Source organism: Anser brachyrhynchus (assembly GCF_964034855.1).
Source record: "Anser brachyrhynchus genome assembly, chromosome: 1".
Classification (NCBI taxonomy): Eukaryota; Metazoa; Chordata; class Aves; order Anseriformes; family Anatidae; genus Anser; species Anser brachyrhynchus.
In genome coordinates this window covers 57,568,990-57,586,086 of record NC_137694.1, presented here as the reverse complement: position 1 = coordinate 57,586,086, position 17,097 = coordinate 57,568,990, and the positions used below count along the sequence as shown (strand labels likewise).

At 41.0% G+C, this 17,097-nt stretch overlaps 1 protein-coding gene across 1 annotated transcript in view; it reads right to left on the bottom strand.

Moving 5' to 3' along the window:
* Positions 1–141: 141 nt before the first annotated feature.
* Positions 142–17,097, bottom strand: part of BPIFC (BPI fold containing family C) — a 38,980-nt gene continuing 22,024 nt past the window's right edge. Inside the window, exons 15-29 of the mRNA XM_080575705.1 lie at positions 16,012–16,122; positions 15,621–15,732; positions 14,034–14,162; positions 12,479–12,634; positions 11,651–11,714; positions 10,810–10,870; positions 9,823–9,914; positions 7,811–7,984; positions 7,570–7,623; positions 6,123–6,293; positions 5,522–5,589; positions 3,883–3,925; positions 2,993–3,056; positions 2,150–2,226; positions 142–784 (exon numbers count right to left, since the gene is read on the bottom strand). Coding sequence (XP_080431831.1) covers positions 743–784; positions 2,150–2,226; positions 2,993–3,056; positions 3,883–3,925; positions 5,522–5,589; positions 6,123–6,293; positions 7,570–7,623; positions 7,811–7,984; positions 9,823–9,914; positions 10,810–10,870; positions 11,651–11,714; positions 12,479–12,634; positions 14,034–14,162; positions 15,621–15,732; positions 16,012–16,122 — 1,418 coding nt within the window. The 3' untranslated portion in view covers positions 142–742. The remainder of the gene's footprint in view (positions 785–2,149; positions 2,227–2,992; positions 3,057–3,882; positions 3,926–5,521; positions 5,590–6,122; positions 6,294–7,569; positions 7,624–7,810; positions 7,985–9,822; positions 9,915–10,809; positions 10,871–11,650; positions 11,715–12,478; positions 12,635–14,033; positions 14,163–15,620; positions 15,733–16,011; positions 16,123–17,097) is intronic.

The window sequence follows — 17,097 nt, the reverse complement described above, 5'->3', positions numbered from 1 at the left end:
CCCCGGGGAACGCTGACGAAGACGGTGCAGAATTAGGCTTTTAAGAGAAACGCACACCGAAACGCTCAAGGATTGTAGCTGAGGTGGCTAAGCAATGTCCTGTGGGGGATTTTGGAGCCACCAGGGGAGAGGGGCTATCAAAAAGCCCTGAAGACATGAAAACAGGCAGCCCTTGGTCTCTTGAACCCATATAGAAAAGAATTGCTTCTGCAGCTTTGTTAACATTTATGGTAGTAGTTTAGTTCCCACTGTAGGCAGGACAGTTCCCCATCTGGTGTAGCTCTGGAGAGGGCTCACTACATATTTAATGCATCACATTGAAAAGGAAATTACTTGAGATTATTATAGTCAAAACAGTAGTAGACATGCCTGCCTTAGCTACATTTTGACAATGTACTTTTTCTTCACTTGAGAGACTATAGCATCTTTCAGGAAGTGTGTAGACAAGACTTTATTTCAAGAGAGGCATTAATCTTTTTAAAAACAGTTTTACATCAGATAAACTCCAGAATAAATAATGCCAAGCATGCATCTTGCTTGCCCCTGAGTCTGCTTGTTATCACCCTTGTGAAGCCTAACCATTTCTCCAGATTTCTGAGCACTCCCTCCCACCCCACCAAACCAGGCCACTGCTCTCATCAGGACTCAGGTGAGATGTTTCAGGAGAATCGCACAGTTGTTCAGCCTTCAGAGTCACATTATTGATTTAAATTCATGCCTAACAAATGGTCACTCTTCTCCTTTAGTAGTTGTAGTGAACATCAGTAGAAATCAACACATAGCCCTGCGGGAAGAAGAACAGTCACTGAATGCTATGAATTACAAAATATTCTAGTTATTTATTAAATTCAACTCTATCCTAATGTTAAAAAAACAAACAAAAAATACTGAAAACAGTTGAGACTTTTTACTTCCAAGTTCTACTAAACGGTCCTTCAAACTTTCATCTTCGCCTAGTGTGCTATCCCTTTGTGTCATGCTAGCACTGGAAGAGACATCTAAAGATCATCCAGCCTACCCAGGAAAGTTCATTTGAGCCTTGAGGCAGCTAGAGAATCATCACAAAGTGGGATTATCTTTTTTTTAAACCTAATTTGAGCCATTTTAGAATTAGTCATGTAATCTAAATTTGCCCTTTGGGCTTCCCCCATTGTCAGTGCATACAGGGCAACAAACCTTCAGAGAGCAGTCCAGCACAGTCTAATATACTTATCTCTGAAAAGCATGAAGAACTGTCTTCCTTCCTCTCAACTACAGCCAACAGACTAGAACTGGAAGTGGAGACTATAGAGTTAGCTTTTACTTGGGAAACTCATTCACACTGAACAGTTCTCCTGTGTCCTCTCAATTCTCGTTACTGACAAGAAGAGTGACTAGAGAAAGTGAGGTGTGGAATGGGTCCCACAAAACCACTAAAATCCTTCATAATTAGTCTATAAGGTTGTTGGCAACTAGTGTTACCTAAAGCAGTCTCCAAACAATAATTTGTAGGGATTGCATACCAGGCTGCTGCAAGGTACATGTTTTTCACTCTTTCTTTGCAACACAATCTTGGCATTTCCTTTTCTGAGTTGTGCTTTGTGCTTAGCAGGTATTGTGTGATTTGGAGAATAACCAGAAGGCAAAGAATATTTCCTGAGAGCTTGCTAACTACTTTTGGTTAATAGTCTCAGCCAATATCAGCAGTTGTTAAAATCCAGTCATACTGTGCACAAAATCAAATTCGGCTCCCTCCCATATTTCAACTATTCCTATTAAATTCAGTAGTAGTGCATGGAAAGTGATAGCTCTAATTTGGTTTGTCAAACTTGAATGAAATGTTATCAAACTTCAATGAAATGTTAAGAGGTAAACCTGTTTTCACACTGAATTGCACCTTCCAAGGCTGAGGAAGCTGTGTGTTTGATCACTCAGTGGTTACGTACGTAATCCGGTTCAAGTTATTCCTCTCAAAGACAAATTTGTTTCTAATAAGACTTTACCATTATAACAGATCTCATTGTAAACAGTAAAAAAAATCTTGTTCTTAAGTAGCAGTAAAAGAAAAAAGATCCAGCATATTTCTTGTACAAGCAGAAGGTGAATAAGTGCCTAGCTCCGTCACCCCCACAAAAAATTAATAACCTTTTCATAAGTGTCAAAATCTCACCTGTACAATTGTAATATGAGGTCTCGTCAAGGTAACGTTGGCCAAATTGGGAAGAGGGAATCCTTTGGACAGTTTAGCTTAAGAAAAGACAAACAATGATTTAGGGATGCATTAGGAAGATAATAAATACCTGCCCTTCAACAACCTTCTGTTTATTCAGAGATTTAGGTCATTTAAAACAATTAACCTCTTAGCCTTCACAGACAACCCTGGGAGGTAGATACAATGCTCATTTACCAAAGGGGGAAAGAATTATAGGTGCTCTTCTCTTGGCAGTGTTGCAGCCAAATTAAGGCACTTCCTGTTCAATGCATTATCACATACTAACTGATTTGTCCTTAATGACCTGAGGGATTGTCAATACAGCTATAGAATCATTAGAACCTGTTCCCATTTGTCTCCATTAATTAAGGAAGGCAAAGTTCATCCCAGTACAGAGTGCTTGCACAAACCTATGTCTCCCTTTGGGGCCTTAATTAAGATTATATCAGAGGCTAATCTAACAGAGAGGAATACATTTCACACACACTAGCAGCAATCAGGTATACAAACTAGAGACATGCTTCTGTACCGATGCATCAAGGTCACCTTTCATGAGGTAAAGGTGGATGAGTTTCCCAGACCTTATTGCCCTGGACTTCTCTGCTGACACTGCAGAACAGCACTAGTGAGAGACCATACTTACAGCCCTACAAATCAATCTCCCCATTCCACTGCTTACTGGCTGATGATCATGTCCCAGTGAAGTTAATAGAACTGGCAACTTAAGCAGAAAGGCAGTAGTTCCTACAATCACCCACTCTGCTGGAGGGTTTTTGCTGATGCTTAGAAATGTAGCCTTACCATTAGCTGATGGAATTACTTCAGTCTGTAAGATGTAGGACAGGATGTTCTCCAGAAGTGAGACCTGTCACAAACAAGAAGGCTGAGTTCAGCACCACTTTCTGATAGGAGTAGAATCGTCATGCCCTCATCCTGAATGAGGACTATAGGCTCACATTCAGCTTTTGGCTCTCATTTAGCCCAGAAGGATCTCATGCCTTCAAAGAGATGCAAAGGAAGTGAGATGCAAATTGCAAATAGCTCTCATCATGCTTGGACAACAGTTTAATTTAAAGCAGTCTACTTCCTTTACTTGTGAAACAATGTCACCATTAGCAAAGCAGGACCAAAGTAGTTTTAGTCTTTTCTCCTCACCTACTCAGAACTGAGTGATTGTATTCAGAATGAAATGACTCTCTGGAGGCAGTTTTCCCTGGAAGGCTACAACAGCAGAGTCTCAGGCATCTGAGAATAGTATTTTGGCTCCCATTCCCTATTGTAATTCTGAGCATCTGTGATGAGTGCACACCAACACATGGAGTGCCTCTGCCTCAGTCATGCGTGCGATTGCTTAGACAGCAGCACACTGCTCCCTCTACCGCTACAGTTCAGGTTACTGCTGTGTTACAGGGCTATGATTAGTGATCTTTCAGCTTACTGATAAAATATGATATACCAGTCAGGGGAACTTCAGAATATATCATTTTCAGAAGACTAACTTGCCCCAAAGGAGTACACTTTTTATTAAATCAACAGCAGAGAGGTGGCAGCCAGAAGGTGGGAAAAAAGCTGTCAAGGAATGAAGCCAAATGGTTTAGAAATATAGATGGAATTTAGGCGCTTACTCTTTAGCCTTGATATCATTGATATTCCTGGTTTGCATTTCCTATATGCTTAAACTGTCTGCTTACCTCAAAAAAACCAACGTTGGAATGGGTTAGGGAGAACTGGAGCCTGAGGGAAAGAAGTGAAACAAGATGAGTCACTAGAAAGGATAAACACATTCTCGATGAACAGTCACTGCTTTAGAGCTCTAGGCCTTATGAAGCATCTGTAAAGAGACTTTTGAAGCTATATATTTTACACAGCACATACTGCCTTATCGAGAAAGATGTGGTTTTCTTAGGGCATTGCTGAGCATGCATGCAGGAAGAGTACGCTAGAAGGGCTGTGGCCAGGGACATGTGTACATTCTCCCTCTGTGCTGTGTTTTGGAAATCCTGCTGGTTATTGACTTCACCAAGGCCAGCATTAAGGACTTGCAGGCTCTCAGATCTTTTGCAAGGATTTAGGTACATCAGGATAATACTATGGTACAAACCTTTCTAGGGAATGGAAGAATAACTCTGTTCACAGCATGGTGCTGCTGCTGATGGCTGCGTTGCTAATGTCTATTCTTCCAAATTCAAATATTTATTCAGTACATAGTCATGTATCCAAATAATTATTCAAAGTAAGATTTCTAGGTTTCCACAGCACCAGCACCCTAGCTTTCATGGCCAGTTTCCAGCACATTTCAGACTTTTTTCTCTGAATATTGCTGAAAAAACAAAATATACTAATGACACTATTATCCTTACATTCCTAACATCTGTATCCTGGGAGAATCTGCATATTTATAACCCTATAACTATCTTTCCCAAAGGATTTTTTTTTTGTGAAATAAGGGTCTCAATTCCCAGTTATGAGGTCGTGGTATACAGAACTTCTCTCTGTAAAATGACATGCTAGATTTCTAAGTGCCCAAGCCATCTCTGGCTTTCTGAAGCCTGAAGCTTGGGAATTGCAGTGCCTGAGTTGGAGCATCTCTGCTATGAGAATATTAATGTAGGGGAAACTGCAGGGGTCCAGGTTCTTTTCCGTGTCCTGGACCCCTCTGCACAGGTGAGCTAGAAAGCAATTGCATCTTACTAGCTGGAAAGGGATGAGGGAAGGTCTCAAGTATTTTATGGTAATCATAACTACCTTGGATGCTTCATTTATGTAGCTCAGAGGGGACAGAAGATGTCAGGAGCAGAGAAGTGCAATGAAATTACTATAGGTCCTGCATCAGTCCACAGCTGGTGGGCAGTCCCCTGGGGACCATGGCAATTGTCACAGAAAAACTTCCTGAGTGATCTAAGCTGTGCAAGTACAGACACAGAGAATTAGAGAATCACAGCTAGATCTTCAAGACAAAAATCTGTGCAAGTGATTTTAGACTAAACTGAGATACTAAACCAGCTCTCTAGAATGACTAGTTTGTTACATTCATTATTTGCTCTAGTCATAGCAACCACATTGCCTAAGGCTGAGAAAGTCTGTCCAGCTCAGATAAGTGAAGTTTACCAAGGATTCAAGAGAAGCAGCAGATCCTTAACCTATCACCAAGCATGAAGAAAAATACAGAAGTGCAAACCTTTCTCCTGAGGGAGTTCTTACAGATGAACTCACTAGGGAACTACATTCATTAAATTATGGTTATCTGGCCATGTGTCTAAACTGCTAATGCTGGGATTGCTAGCCCAATTTTCCAAACAGGCTCAGGCCGTCCTGCCCCTGTTGAATTACCTGTTCAGACAGAGTGAGCCCATCAATTTCCGGTTGAATATATTCAGAGCAATGCTGGTGTTGGCTGCCTGCAGAAGAGACAGACCATGGGTTGCCAGACATAGAAAATGGGACCCTTGCTGGAAATTCATCACAAAGGCAGAAACATTTTCCTGGTTGTACACAGAAGTGTTTCACATAGCTGGAGTTTCTCTGTAGTCAATGGCCCATGCGAGGTTGCATGCAGTAAGTTTCTGCTTGTCTGAATGGCACTGAAGCGGGTAATGAGATTTCACTAATCAAAATCATTTTCAGATAAATGAGCAAAGTGCCATGAGATATGACTGTTCATGCTTGCAGAACAATCATTCTGAAGAAGAAATCTTTGGTTAATCAGAATCACTATTTATTTCTATTTTCATTTGCCTATAGGAAAGAGTTCTTCCCCATAAAAATTTCCTGTAGGTTAGTGTGGCCATACAACACCACCTGTGACTAAAGGGAATTTGCATGTTTAAGTATTAAAAATCTGGTACTTGGTTTCTTATACAGAGTTTTAACAGAAGGAAGGAACAAACATATTTAGCCCTGAGTTAAGTGTCATTTTGTTTCTTGTACTTACTATGTTCATTGTGAACAGTGACTGGGTGGTTGAGTCTGGCAGAACAGCAAACACCTCCATGGATCCCTGAATCTCTAGAGTAAAGGAATCCTGCTGCAAGCTGATGAGAGGTGTTTCAGTAGCCATTAGCTTCAACATCACTGGATATGGTGTTACTGAATATTTGGCTACCTGTAAGGTTCCAAGGCAAATCAAAAAAAAAGAAATGCTTGTAGAACAGGTCAGAATATTACAATTTCTCATTCTTGAAGTAATCACTTTGAAGTAGTTCTTTGAGATGAGGTTAAGAACAGCTGCTAACAAGATTCTTTCATGCAAGCAGGAAATAGAAAACTTCTGTGGTGATAAATCAATAATCTTGGCTAACAGGGATGCAGTAGAAAGTTCCTTCCACTCTAAGAACACTTTCTCTATGCTGGTTTGAAAGAAATTAGTTTGTGAACACAGGAAAGGAATGGAGCGTAAATGTGACATTTAAGTGACAATAAAGGAGCTCAGGAGTCATTAATTCACTTTGAGATTAATCTATCTCATGAGACAGGTTCCTGCTCTGGACTGTTCCCTGAGGAGCCGCACTGTGTCCCTTGCCTAAGGAATGAGTAGGTTCACCAAGTTCATTAGTTAGAATAAGGGGGTGGAATAGTAGCATCAATGCTCATGGCATTATATGAAGACCATATGACAATTGCCCTGCAATTTTAGATTTCTGAGGAAGGAACCTGAAATCATCCAGGAAACAAACAAGGATGTGAAGTTCTTGGAACTGCGAGTCCAATTTGATCCACCCGTGGCATTCAAGAGCTAGGGTCTCTTATGCTCATTTTTGGTTTCTCATTTTGTCTAGGAATTCTGGTGGAAGCCATGCATGCTTACACCATCTTTCCTGTTATGTTCATCTTCTCCATGTGAAATAAACTGAAACCCTGTACATCTGCCTTGTCTTTCCCATAGATGTAATGTTACCTGCCCATCTGTTAGCATGTTTTCCTGCACATGGCCACTAGAATCCCTTCCTGGGTCTTTACTGGATTGCTTTCTGCTAGTCAGTCACAGGCTAACAGTGGAGCAAAGGCAATTACACAAGTTTTGGGAGGAGAAAGGAGCTATTTCTGAGCTGAGGCCCCACCTCTCAAAGAGAGACTCATGACGAAGCTTTTTCCTGCCCAGGGCTGGTTTGAGGTGGGAACAGCTGTAGCTTTGGCATAGCGTCCAGAGTAAAGATCGATGCACAAGATTATGGATTAAGTTTGGTAACAGCACAAGTCATTCAATTTGTTGTGGAGGCGAGAAGTGACAAGGCCCATCTGCTCTGCTGTTACCATGCATACATACGTCCACTTCCCCAGTGGAAGATTCTGACTGGTGCTATAAGGCCTTTGGGATACACCAGTGTCCAACACCTACATCGGGCAGTTTTCTATGTATTTGTGAAAGTACTGGTACTCACCTCAGGGATGATACTGCCAAATATCTCTGTGCTTATATTAAAATAACTGCAAGTCTGGAAAAAAAAGAGAAGAAATTAAATGAGTTAACAAGGGGCGCGCTTCATAGTGAGGTGCGCTTCATAGATCAGGACTTTACAGCCCAATTAGTAGCCCAATCTGCCTCATGCTGACAACTGGCAGGTGAAAGCCCCATCTTGAACAACCTGAGCTAGTCTGACTCTGTTCCTGTCTCCTACTCACCTCTTCTGCAATCGTTATGTTGAAGGCCCCTGCTGTGTAGTAAGCAAATGAGGAAGTCTGAAAGAAATACTCAGAGAAAGCAAGGTTGAGCATGGAGTCTCTTTGGTCTGGGATGGTGAAGGGAGCTGCTGCATAGGGAGGGTCAGTATAATTTCCAGCTGGGTAGATTATCCCCTGAAAGATATTCAGAGATGAAAAAGTCAGTCAAAACATGGCTTTGAAGTGACTGCAGACAATTAATTGCTACTTTCCTCTCCCTTGCATAAGCTGTTCATTTTGTGTAGAAAGAAGTACACAGGACTTGTAGTACACCCTGGAGCCCTAGTACTTTCAAGCAGGCTGTGAAGACAAATTACAGAGATTGGACACCTTCACAGATGACATCTGAGACCTATCTTTTGAGATGCTGATCACCTACTGAAGACAGTCTACCAACTCAGAAAACACAATTAAGACCTTACCTATTGAATGAGTAAGGCTCCTTCTTATTGAAAAGCCTTACTTTATCCTTTCCCCACCTCTAAGAATTTAGACCTGAGAACTGTTGTCCAGAGCTAGCCAATGGCCTTAATTTCAAGATGGATCTCTAGAATTACAGAGGCATTCCTAGGTCACAATCAACACCTTATTCTACTGAGAATGAAGTAGGGTGTTCAGACAAAATGTGCAAGAGAAAAAGTTATGTCAAACAATCCTAAAAAACATTTGTCTTCTGCAGCACCCGTGATGCCAGCCAAAGCTCACAGATCTAATAATTCCAAATACATCAAGATGAAACGAACAAGTAAAACTAATTTAAAGTGAGGCAAGTACTCAGATTAAGATTTTTTTTTATATCCCTTTTCTCATTTCCTCCTTTGTTTCATCTCAAGTGTATTCTGTGTGTCTGTATTTTCCTCAACTATTGCCCATCTATCTTTAAGTTTCCTGTTACTTTCTAAGGGTTGTCAACATGCTTGTAATCAACATGCTTATAAAGTGCTGAGTCTCTTTGCCCATGACCTCCCCAGTCAACCCTCACTTGCTCGATTTAGCAGCTGCTGGCTTTATCTGTTTTCCCCATGTTGCCTCTTCTGTGGGATAATAGCTCTTGCAGACACCCATGACTTTACCTCTTTGGTCTGACTCAAATCTCTACATAAAATCTAGTCACCAAAATACCGGGAAGAACTTGGCAAACATTCTGTGGCTGCTGCCAAGAACAGTCTCTACCACACTGATACTGGCTTATTGTTCCCTTGTGTTCCTGTCTTTTATTTTCCTGTTGTCACTAAGTTCTTATAAATTAAGTATAAACAATAGACAAGACTGTCTTTTTGTTCTCCATGTTTAGAGCACCTAGCGTAAGGCATCTTGAACTTAATCAAGCATCTCAGATACTATGACCATAACTACCTTCAGCCAAGTCACCTTACCCAGAATGGCAGTAAAGACATTCTAGAGTCAGAAACTAGTCTATTTTTTTGTCTAAATACATAAGGAGACCTTTTCCTTTAGTTTAAAGAAACTTTCAAGCCTTCAAACTCAGGAGCATGCCTTGGACTTGCACTCTTTTTCAAGTGTCTTCTCTCTTTCCATTCTGTGTGGGAGAGGCTCATTTCCTGCTTCTATAGTCTTGCTATTTCTTTTTTCACCTGGCAGCATACTCATCTAGTTAGTGCAAAGTGTAGAAATCTTCCCCTGACTGATAGAGCAAATAAGTGCCAGATGTTAATCAACAGTGAGAGAAGGATGAAGTTGAATTCCTCTTTGAATACTTTTCTCCTTTCTTTTTTCTTAACTTGCTTAGTCAACTTATCACTATTTTCTATAACCAAGTCAACAGCAGTTAAAAAGAAATATTTTTTGAATAATTCATTTTACAACAGACTTGTTAAAAATATTACAATAACAAATGCAGTAGTGCTTAGTGTTTTAGTGTTCAGAACAGCAGGCATCTTCATCTTAGAAAGAGGATCATACAATAACAAAAAAAATCCACCAATATTGGCAAAAGCACAACAGGCAATTACCTTTAAGTCCAGGTCAATGTATGGTCGGAATACTGCTGGCAAGCTATTTAAGGAGTAGTCTATTTCAGCCAAATCATCAATCGGCATTAGGACTATAAAGGTGGTAGATAAAGAAAAATACCCAATATTATAAAAGCACAGAAAGAATTTTGTGTGTATTAAAACTAAGTCAGTTCCTGAAAGAGAATGATACATGTTGTTTCAGTGGGTAGGGAAGAGCGCAACCAGGGACATCCTAACACATATTCCAACCTCAAACTTGATCTTTCTACTAGCACTTTCTTCAAAGCATCTTCTTAAATTTGTCTAATGTTTTCCCATTGGGGAAAAGTGAATTTAGTCTAACCAAATGGAAAAGGAAGCGGCCATAGTATTACTTCAGGGCTGGGTTCTCCTGTTAAGCAGTTTGAGAGCATCCAGGGCATCCAAAGTGCCTCTAATCTGCAAATACTTTCCCAGAAAAGGTGGGTGCATCATCATCTGTTTAAGTACTTGTGTTTTGCAGATTGTATCTGCTCAACAGTTTGAGTGCCTCTTGCAAATCTAATGTTTAATATATATATTATATATATAAATAAAAAAGGAGCTTTATTTTTCTTTTAGCAAGTAAGACCTAAATTTCCAGGCAGGCTAAGAGAGCAGGCTTCAGATTGTCAAGTGCTACATGCACAGGAGGAGTCACAGCATGAAGGGAAGGAAAAACTGCCTTATCAGTGCTGTGTGGCATTTCCGACATCAAAAGTACAGCCTGGCACATTTGCAAGTTAAGAATAGCTCATAAGTCCTTGGCTTCTCAGAAATGTCATTTTCATGTCCAAGTATCACTCCTTTTATTCACCTGTGGTCCTCTAAGAAAAGGAGCTGACAGAATGTGGGGACTGATACTGCTCCTGGAGGCTTTGTTAGCCAGCTGCTGTTAAGGAAGCTACAGAGTTTCACTGAATAGAAAATAAAAGGCAGAAGGAAAACATATCACTGGGGACTCACCATTCAGTGACTGAAGGTCTTCATTTATCAACTGGATTCCAGATCTGATGTTGGGACAAGACTGTATAAAAGCACACTCAGGTTATGGACTGATTAGCATAGAACTGTATGCACCTCTTAGCTGTGTGCTAGCAAGTCTGTCTACATACGTGACATACACTGCAGCATTTGTCAAAACATCTAAGCTTGCTTTTCTTCAGCTAACTGGTTCCCCATGGTATCTATTCCATGCAAGGTAAGCACGTCCTGTGTCAGACCTGCCTTAAGACAGGTAAGTGGGAAGTTGCTAAAAGCAGCCTGATGGGGGTGACAAAACCACAGCCTTAAGTAGTGTGAGAAGGAGACAGATCTCATACGGGTCTCACAGCAGAGATCCTTGTCCTGGGGCCCAATGACACCTGCCTCAAGCTCTGCCTCCTCACAGACGGGCGGGTTGCCATCAGAACTACTCACTTGTTTGACACTATGAGATTTTCGTAAGTCATACTATCAGGTGACGTACTACAGGATCTGTGTCACCCAATACGTTTTACTTCCTGAGTATGAAAATTTCCCAGTAACCAGAATGCATATGTACACATGCACAGACTTATTTGCATTGGAACAGGAAAATAACTGCACGTTCTGACCCTGGCTGAGCTTACCCCTAGACCAGTCAGTATCTCAGCCATGAACTCAACACTATCTCAAAGTGTTTCTGGCCGGCAAAATGATGACTATGCTGACCAGACCAGAATCAGACTCCATTATTTTTCTAGTTCTTCCTTTGTCAAGTTCCCAGTGCTGTCTTGTGAAAGTGATATTCCTTACACCCCTCCCCTACACAATCTGAAAGGCTTACATTAGTGGCCAAACTCCTGTGAATGGGTTTCTTCAGATACTTGATAAAGAAGTTATGCAGAAAGCTACAGGAGAAGAAAAAAGCAATTCATGGGTCAAGTACTCCAGTCATTAACAGGAAATCAGATCTCTGCAGAACAGAGTTTTTAATGGCCTCCAAGTGTGATACTCTAGCACATGTAGGAGCTTTCTGAAGTGAGCCACCACTTAAAAGATCATTTCACCACTAGGCACCTCAGTGATTAGACTAGGTAGATGAAGTTTCATCTTTACTAAAAGATTCTTTACATTACCACCATCACATATGTACAAAAACAGAATAAACATTCTGTTCTAGAGACTTCCACTGCAAGTAAAAAAACGACAAAAACAGAAGAACAAAACCATGTGACAAGCTGTATTCAGAAAGTGACAGAAGTACAAGAAAACAATGAGATCATGTTGCACAGGTTTATAACCAGAGGCACAACAGACAGCAGTCTGGTTCTGTTCGGTTTTTATAGCATTCTGACTAGAAGTACAGAAAGCACAGTACAAGCATGTAACTTCTACCTAGAGCTGAACATTAGAGCAGTATTTGGAAAGAACTGTGTCAAAGAAGCACAAGGGTTTGTATGATCTGACCAAAACTGCTGTATTTATTCTCTACTCAAATGACAGGGGGCACAAATAAAAGAACAAAGGTCAAACTTTGCCATTTGAACACAGGATTAGTTTCCTGATTCTCACTTGTGGTGGCTATAGACACCTAAAAGCAGTTTTGGGTGTCTTTGTGCCATTCACTGACAGTTATTTTCTCCCAGCATGTATACAGATCTCTTGCACTTACCCGCTTTTTCCATTCAACTTGATGTCTATATCACCAGAAGTTGTCCGGCAGCTGGTAAGTGATATTGAAGTATGGCCTGTATTATCCAGGGGTGTTGAAAAGATTGCAGTAACAAACACCTTGGAAATGTACACTGTGCTTCTTCCACTGTCTCTGCTGCATAAAGTAAAAATACATAAAAACTGTAAAACCTATTTTAGCGAACATTTTAGACTCATTAACTCTCAAATGGACTCTTTGCTTTCCACTGAAGTTGTTTATCTGAATACTTTACTGTGTTGCTCATAGAAAAAAATAGACGAAGGGTCAGTAAAGAATCAAGTATTCTACGCAGATTTTCTTGCTAGGAGTTCTGGAAAATTCTGGATTTGGAAGAGTATATAATTCACTATTTTAATATACTTTGTTCTAGTAACAAGACATGCCCACAGATGAGGTAACTGGGTTACATCTATTAAAGGACGGAGTAAGAGAGCTGTACTGCCATCTCACCTGTTGCTATATGGGGATGTTCCATGCAAACCCATTTCAGGGCCTGGAGTGCCCTAGTGTGCTCTGTGGCCTCCTCCCCACCACCCTCCCAGGGGTTTGGCAGCCCACGCTCCAGACCAGCCCCAACATAACAAAGATGTGTTATTTTGGATCAACCTGTTCATAGCTTGGTTGAGAGAAACACCTCATTGAGAGTCTTTACCCTTGGTTTGTGAGTTGCGCTGAAGCTCATGCCTTTGCTTGAGCTATGTTGCAGGTACACCGATGTACAACCTCCTTCCTCATTAATCCTGATGGTGCTTTGCTGGCTTGACTTGCTGTCTTTGCCTCAGCCCTGCCTCATCACTATGTACTGGCTTGGCAATCTGAACTGGTGGCTGATGCTGATCACTGCCACTGACAGGCTCTGCTGAAGTGTTTTGGGCATTTGCTAGTGAAGGCACTGCCCCTCCTGCTGTGCCCTCAGCCTCAGCTCCCAGGTCTCCTGCCCTCACGCAGCAGCCAGCCCACCCTGTCCCTGACAGCAGAAGCTCCAAACTGCAGCAATTCAGTCAGTTTAGCAATATAGGTAACGGAAGCTGTGAAGAAAGATGAGGAAGGATTTCTCTTCTGAAGCCACCTACAACTGGGAAGGTGTGGAGACTGCTCTAAGGATATTGCCATTTGCTTGTCCCTTCTCCATCAGCTTCTGAGCTGTATTGCCTGGAGGCACAGCACAGGATTTCTAACAGTGCAGCTGCACTTGAAATACGCAAAGTTTTATTGTACTGGACCACAATCCAGTTTTTCTAGATGTGTCATTAGCTGTCAGACAGGACATTCAGCTAGAACCTCTATCCTTTACTATTTGCAGAGGTGCTCCTCAGCCATGGGCTCAGTATATGAATGGGCAGGAGCTGCCTCCCAGAAGCAGCCCTGTTGGTGAGGACCAATCCATTACTGGGTTTCTGCTCTCAGCTGTTAAAGAGCATCTTTGCCATGAAGAGATCACAAGACAAACCAATCCTTGCTTTTTGATATTCTTCATCAAGAAAAATCCCAGGACACATGAGGCTGTACGTACAACATCCAGGTCCTTATGTTCCAGTTCATATCAACTGTTAGAGAAGCATTTCCAATCACCAGTTTTATCCCAGTCCTGGGCATGAGGGAGATGGAAGCACTGGGGAATTCAACAGCAGCAACTCGTATTCTAGAGCATGAGGGAGATACAGGGGAGAAAAAGAAAAATGCATATTTCAAGAGTCAGGATGAACATAAAACAAGATTCAAGTTTAAGTCAAACACAAACTGCCCCCAGAGGGAATGAAATGGTAGGATGTCAGGATAACTTTGACTCCAAGAATCACAACTCTATATTGAACAAAACTTTTTCTAGTTCTTGCTTACATGAATTACGTTCTCTTAGAACTCATTTTCTAGTAAGACTACTTCCTTCATTAATATCAGATCTATTTTCTGTAGCATTATGGAAGCATCCAGTCACAGTTTACTGTACTTCAACTGGTAAGTAAACAATTGAAATGCAATTATCGTAGTATTCATTCAACAATAGGCATAGCCATAAATTGAACTCTCTACTCAACTTTACTCGAAGTTGCTGCTAAATTCATGTAATTTCAGCTGTCATTTGATTTATTCCTGTCTAGCTTGTACTTTTTCAGGCTACAGTAACTGCCACTCCACTCTTACATTGTAATGTAGCTTTACAGTCACTTAGGGCAAATCAGTCATTAAGGCAAATTGGTTAAGTGCTGAACAATCAGCAAGGCACCTAATGAACTTAGTAACACTAAACTAAATATTTAAGTGTAATATCTAGACACTGACCTATGTGTTTTTGCATGAGGACCCCAAATATTCTGCAGCTTTTCCCATTTTACTATTTCAAATCATGCAGTAGTTCTGCACCTCTTGTGCATCTTAAGGCTGGCTGCCTTAGAGAGACTTGGCATCTGCTATGTGGTATGTGTACTGGTGTTCAGAATCATACTACAGAGTGCGATAATTTATTCGGGTGGAAGTCCTGGTGGTTCCAGCAAGTACAGCTACCAACAAGCACAATACAGTGCTGATGTCCTTTCTTCCAGCAGCTGTTCCAGGGAGTCTGTAACTCCAGTGACAAAACTGGAGGGGACAGCTACATGGACCAGTAGCTAAGTTATGCTGTGCAGGAATTTAAGATCCATTCTCATAGATGTATTCATGATCTGCAGCTAATTCTGATCCAGCTTCCCCTCTACTCCAACCACCTGGAAGCTGGATGTCTGGTGTAAGCTGTTTCTCTGGGCTTCCTCTGTGGTCAGCGTAGAAACATTGACACCTGCAGAGGACATTTAATCTCATCCTAAAATAGGTGTCTAAACCATAGGTGTAACCGCCCTCCAGGTATGTGAATCTTTCTCTGCTGATCATTGCAAGTTCTTAGCTGACTAAGATAGACCAGATAATTTTATCTGAACAGAAATTAATCAAGAGCTTTCGCTTTGCCTTCATCAGGGTTTGAATGAAAGTCACACGTGTCTACCTTTAAGTGATAGTTAACATAAAACACATCAACATTCCCATTATAATGCATGCACAGTGCTAAATATAGCAGTAGCATCTAACTTTTGTATTAGAAAGCATATTTTGAAGGATTGTTACTTACCTTGAGATGTTGTATTTGACATTACCAAGCCCAAATTTCTCATATCCAGTCAGATCAGGGAAACGTTCCTTCTCCATATTCTTCTTCAGGATCTCCAGCCCAACCTCCTTGGCTACAGGATGAAAGTGGTAGTTCAGTTACCTTTGATACTGGCAGTGGGTTTATATTTATGTGCTACCAGTGTAGGAGACTTTAAAACAATGCTTGCTTCTATTTGATGGGAATTTGACGCAGGAATGGATTATTGTGCTCTTAAGACGTCCTTCAGACTTCCTTCTCTTTACCACCTGTGACCAGCTCATTTCCTCCCGCTGCCTTTACTACTAAAGATGCTCATCATATCAGGATTAAATGCAATATCACCACATGCTTCTGAAAACAGCACACATACCATACTCCAGGCCCTTCTGGGTGAGCCTCACTTTGACTCCAGGGTTGGCTTTGAGTTGCACACAGACCAAACTTAAGAGGAGGAGAGAACAGCAAACCTTCATCTTTGTTTTTCAAAGGACCTGTTAAGAAATATTTGTAATGGTAGTAGAAGTTCATGCTGTGCTGTGTGTGGCCATACTCCCTCTTCCCCCCCAGAGCGAGCTGTTCTGACACCAGCTTTCCCTCCAGAATGAATAAAGTGAAAAACCCAGCAACCATAGCAGAGGAAGCATTCTCCTCAGGGCATAGGAGAAGTGTCAAATTATTCAATGCAGCAGGGATACATCCACCTGGACAAACTCTGTTGGAAGGGAGGTCACATTGAATTTTTAGGCTGCATTTTTTTTTTCCTCCAATTAGTGAAATAAGAACCTTATTTTTCCCAAAAGTTCAGAGCTCTCAGTGCTTGCTGGTGAATCAACAGGTATCACTGGTCTTAACATTTTGGAAAAACCCATCGGGTTATTTAGTTATAAACATAGATCCGCAACTTTAGGAACAATTTATTAAGATGTTAGTCACAGCTTTGAAAAGCCCTGTATGACCCCTCTGGCAGTCAACTAAAGAAAACAATGTGTGCCAGCAGGCAGTGTTTTCATGTTAATAAATGCATTAAGTTTTACCCCAAAAAATCTCCTTGCAAACTTCATGGTTAAATGGACATTTATTTTTGCTCTTTTCATTCCTGTTAAATAACTTCTGGCCTGTGTTAGGGCTGTATTTCTTACCCTAAGCTTCCGTGGGATTTTTTTTTTTTAATGTATTGTGGGAAACTAGGAAAATGATGCAATAAATGCATCAGTTTTATCTGTTATTTTGGTCAGGACACCATTAATTTTTTTAATAGTATCGAACATCATGACCTAGCTTCTCAAACTGGTTGTTTTGGACCTCTTTAAACATGCAGTCTGGGTACTTGATCATGCTTTTCCCCACTTTTTTTTTTACTTGAGATTTCAAGACTCTTGTCTACAGCATGCTGTATCCTCGTTTTCCATTCATAAATAAGGACATCCATGTTCAAAGTATCTTATAAAACCAAATG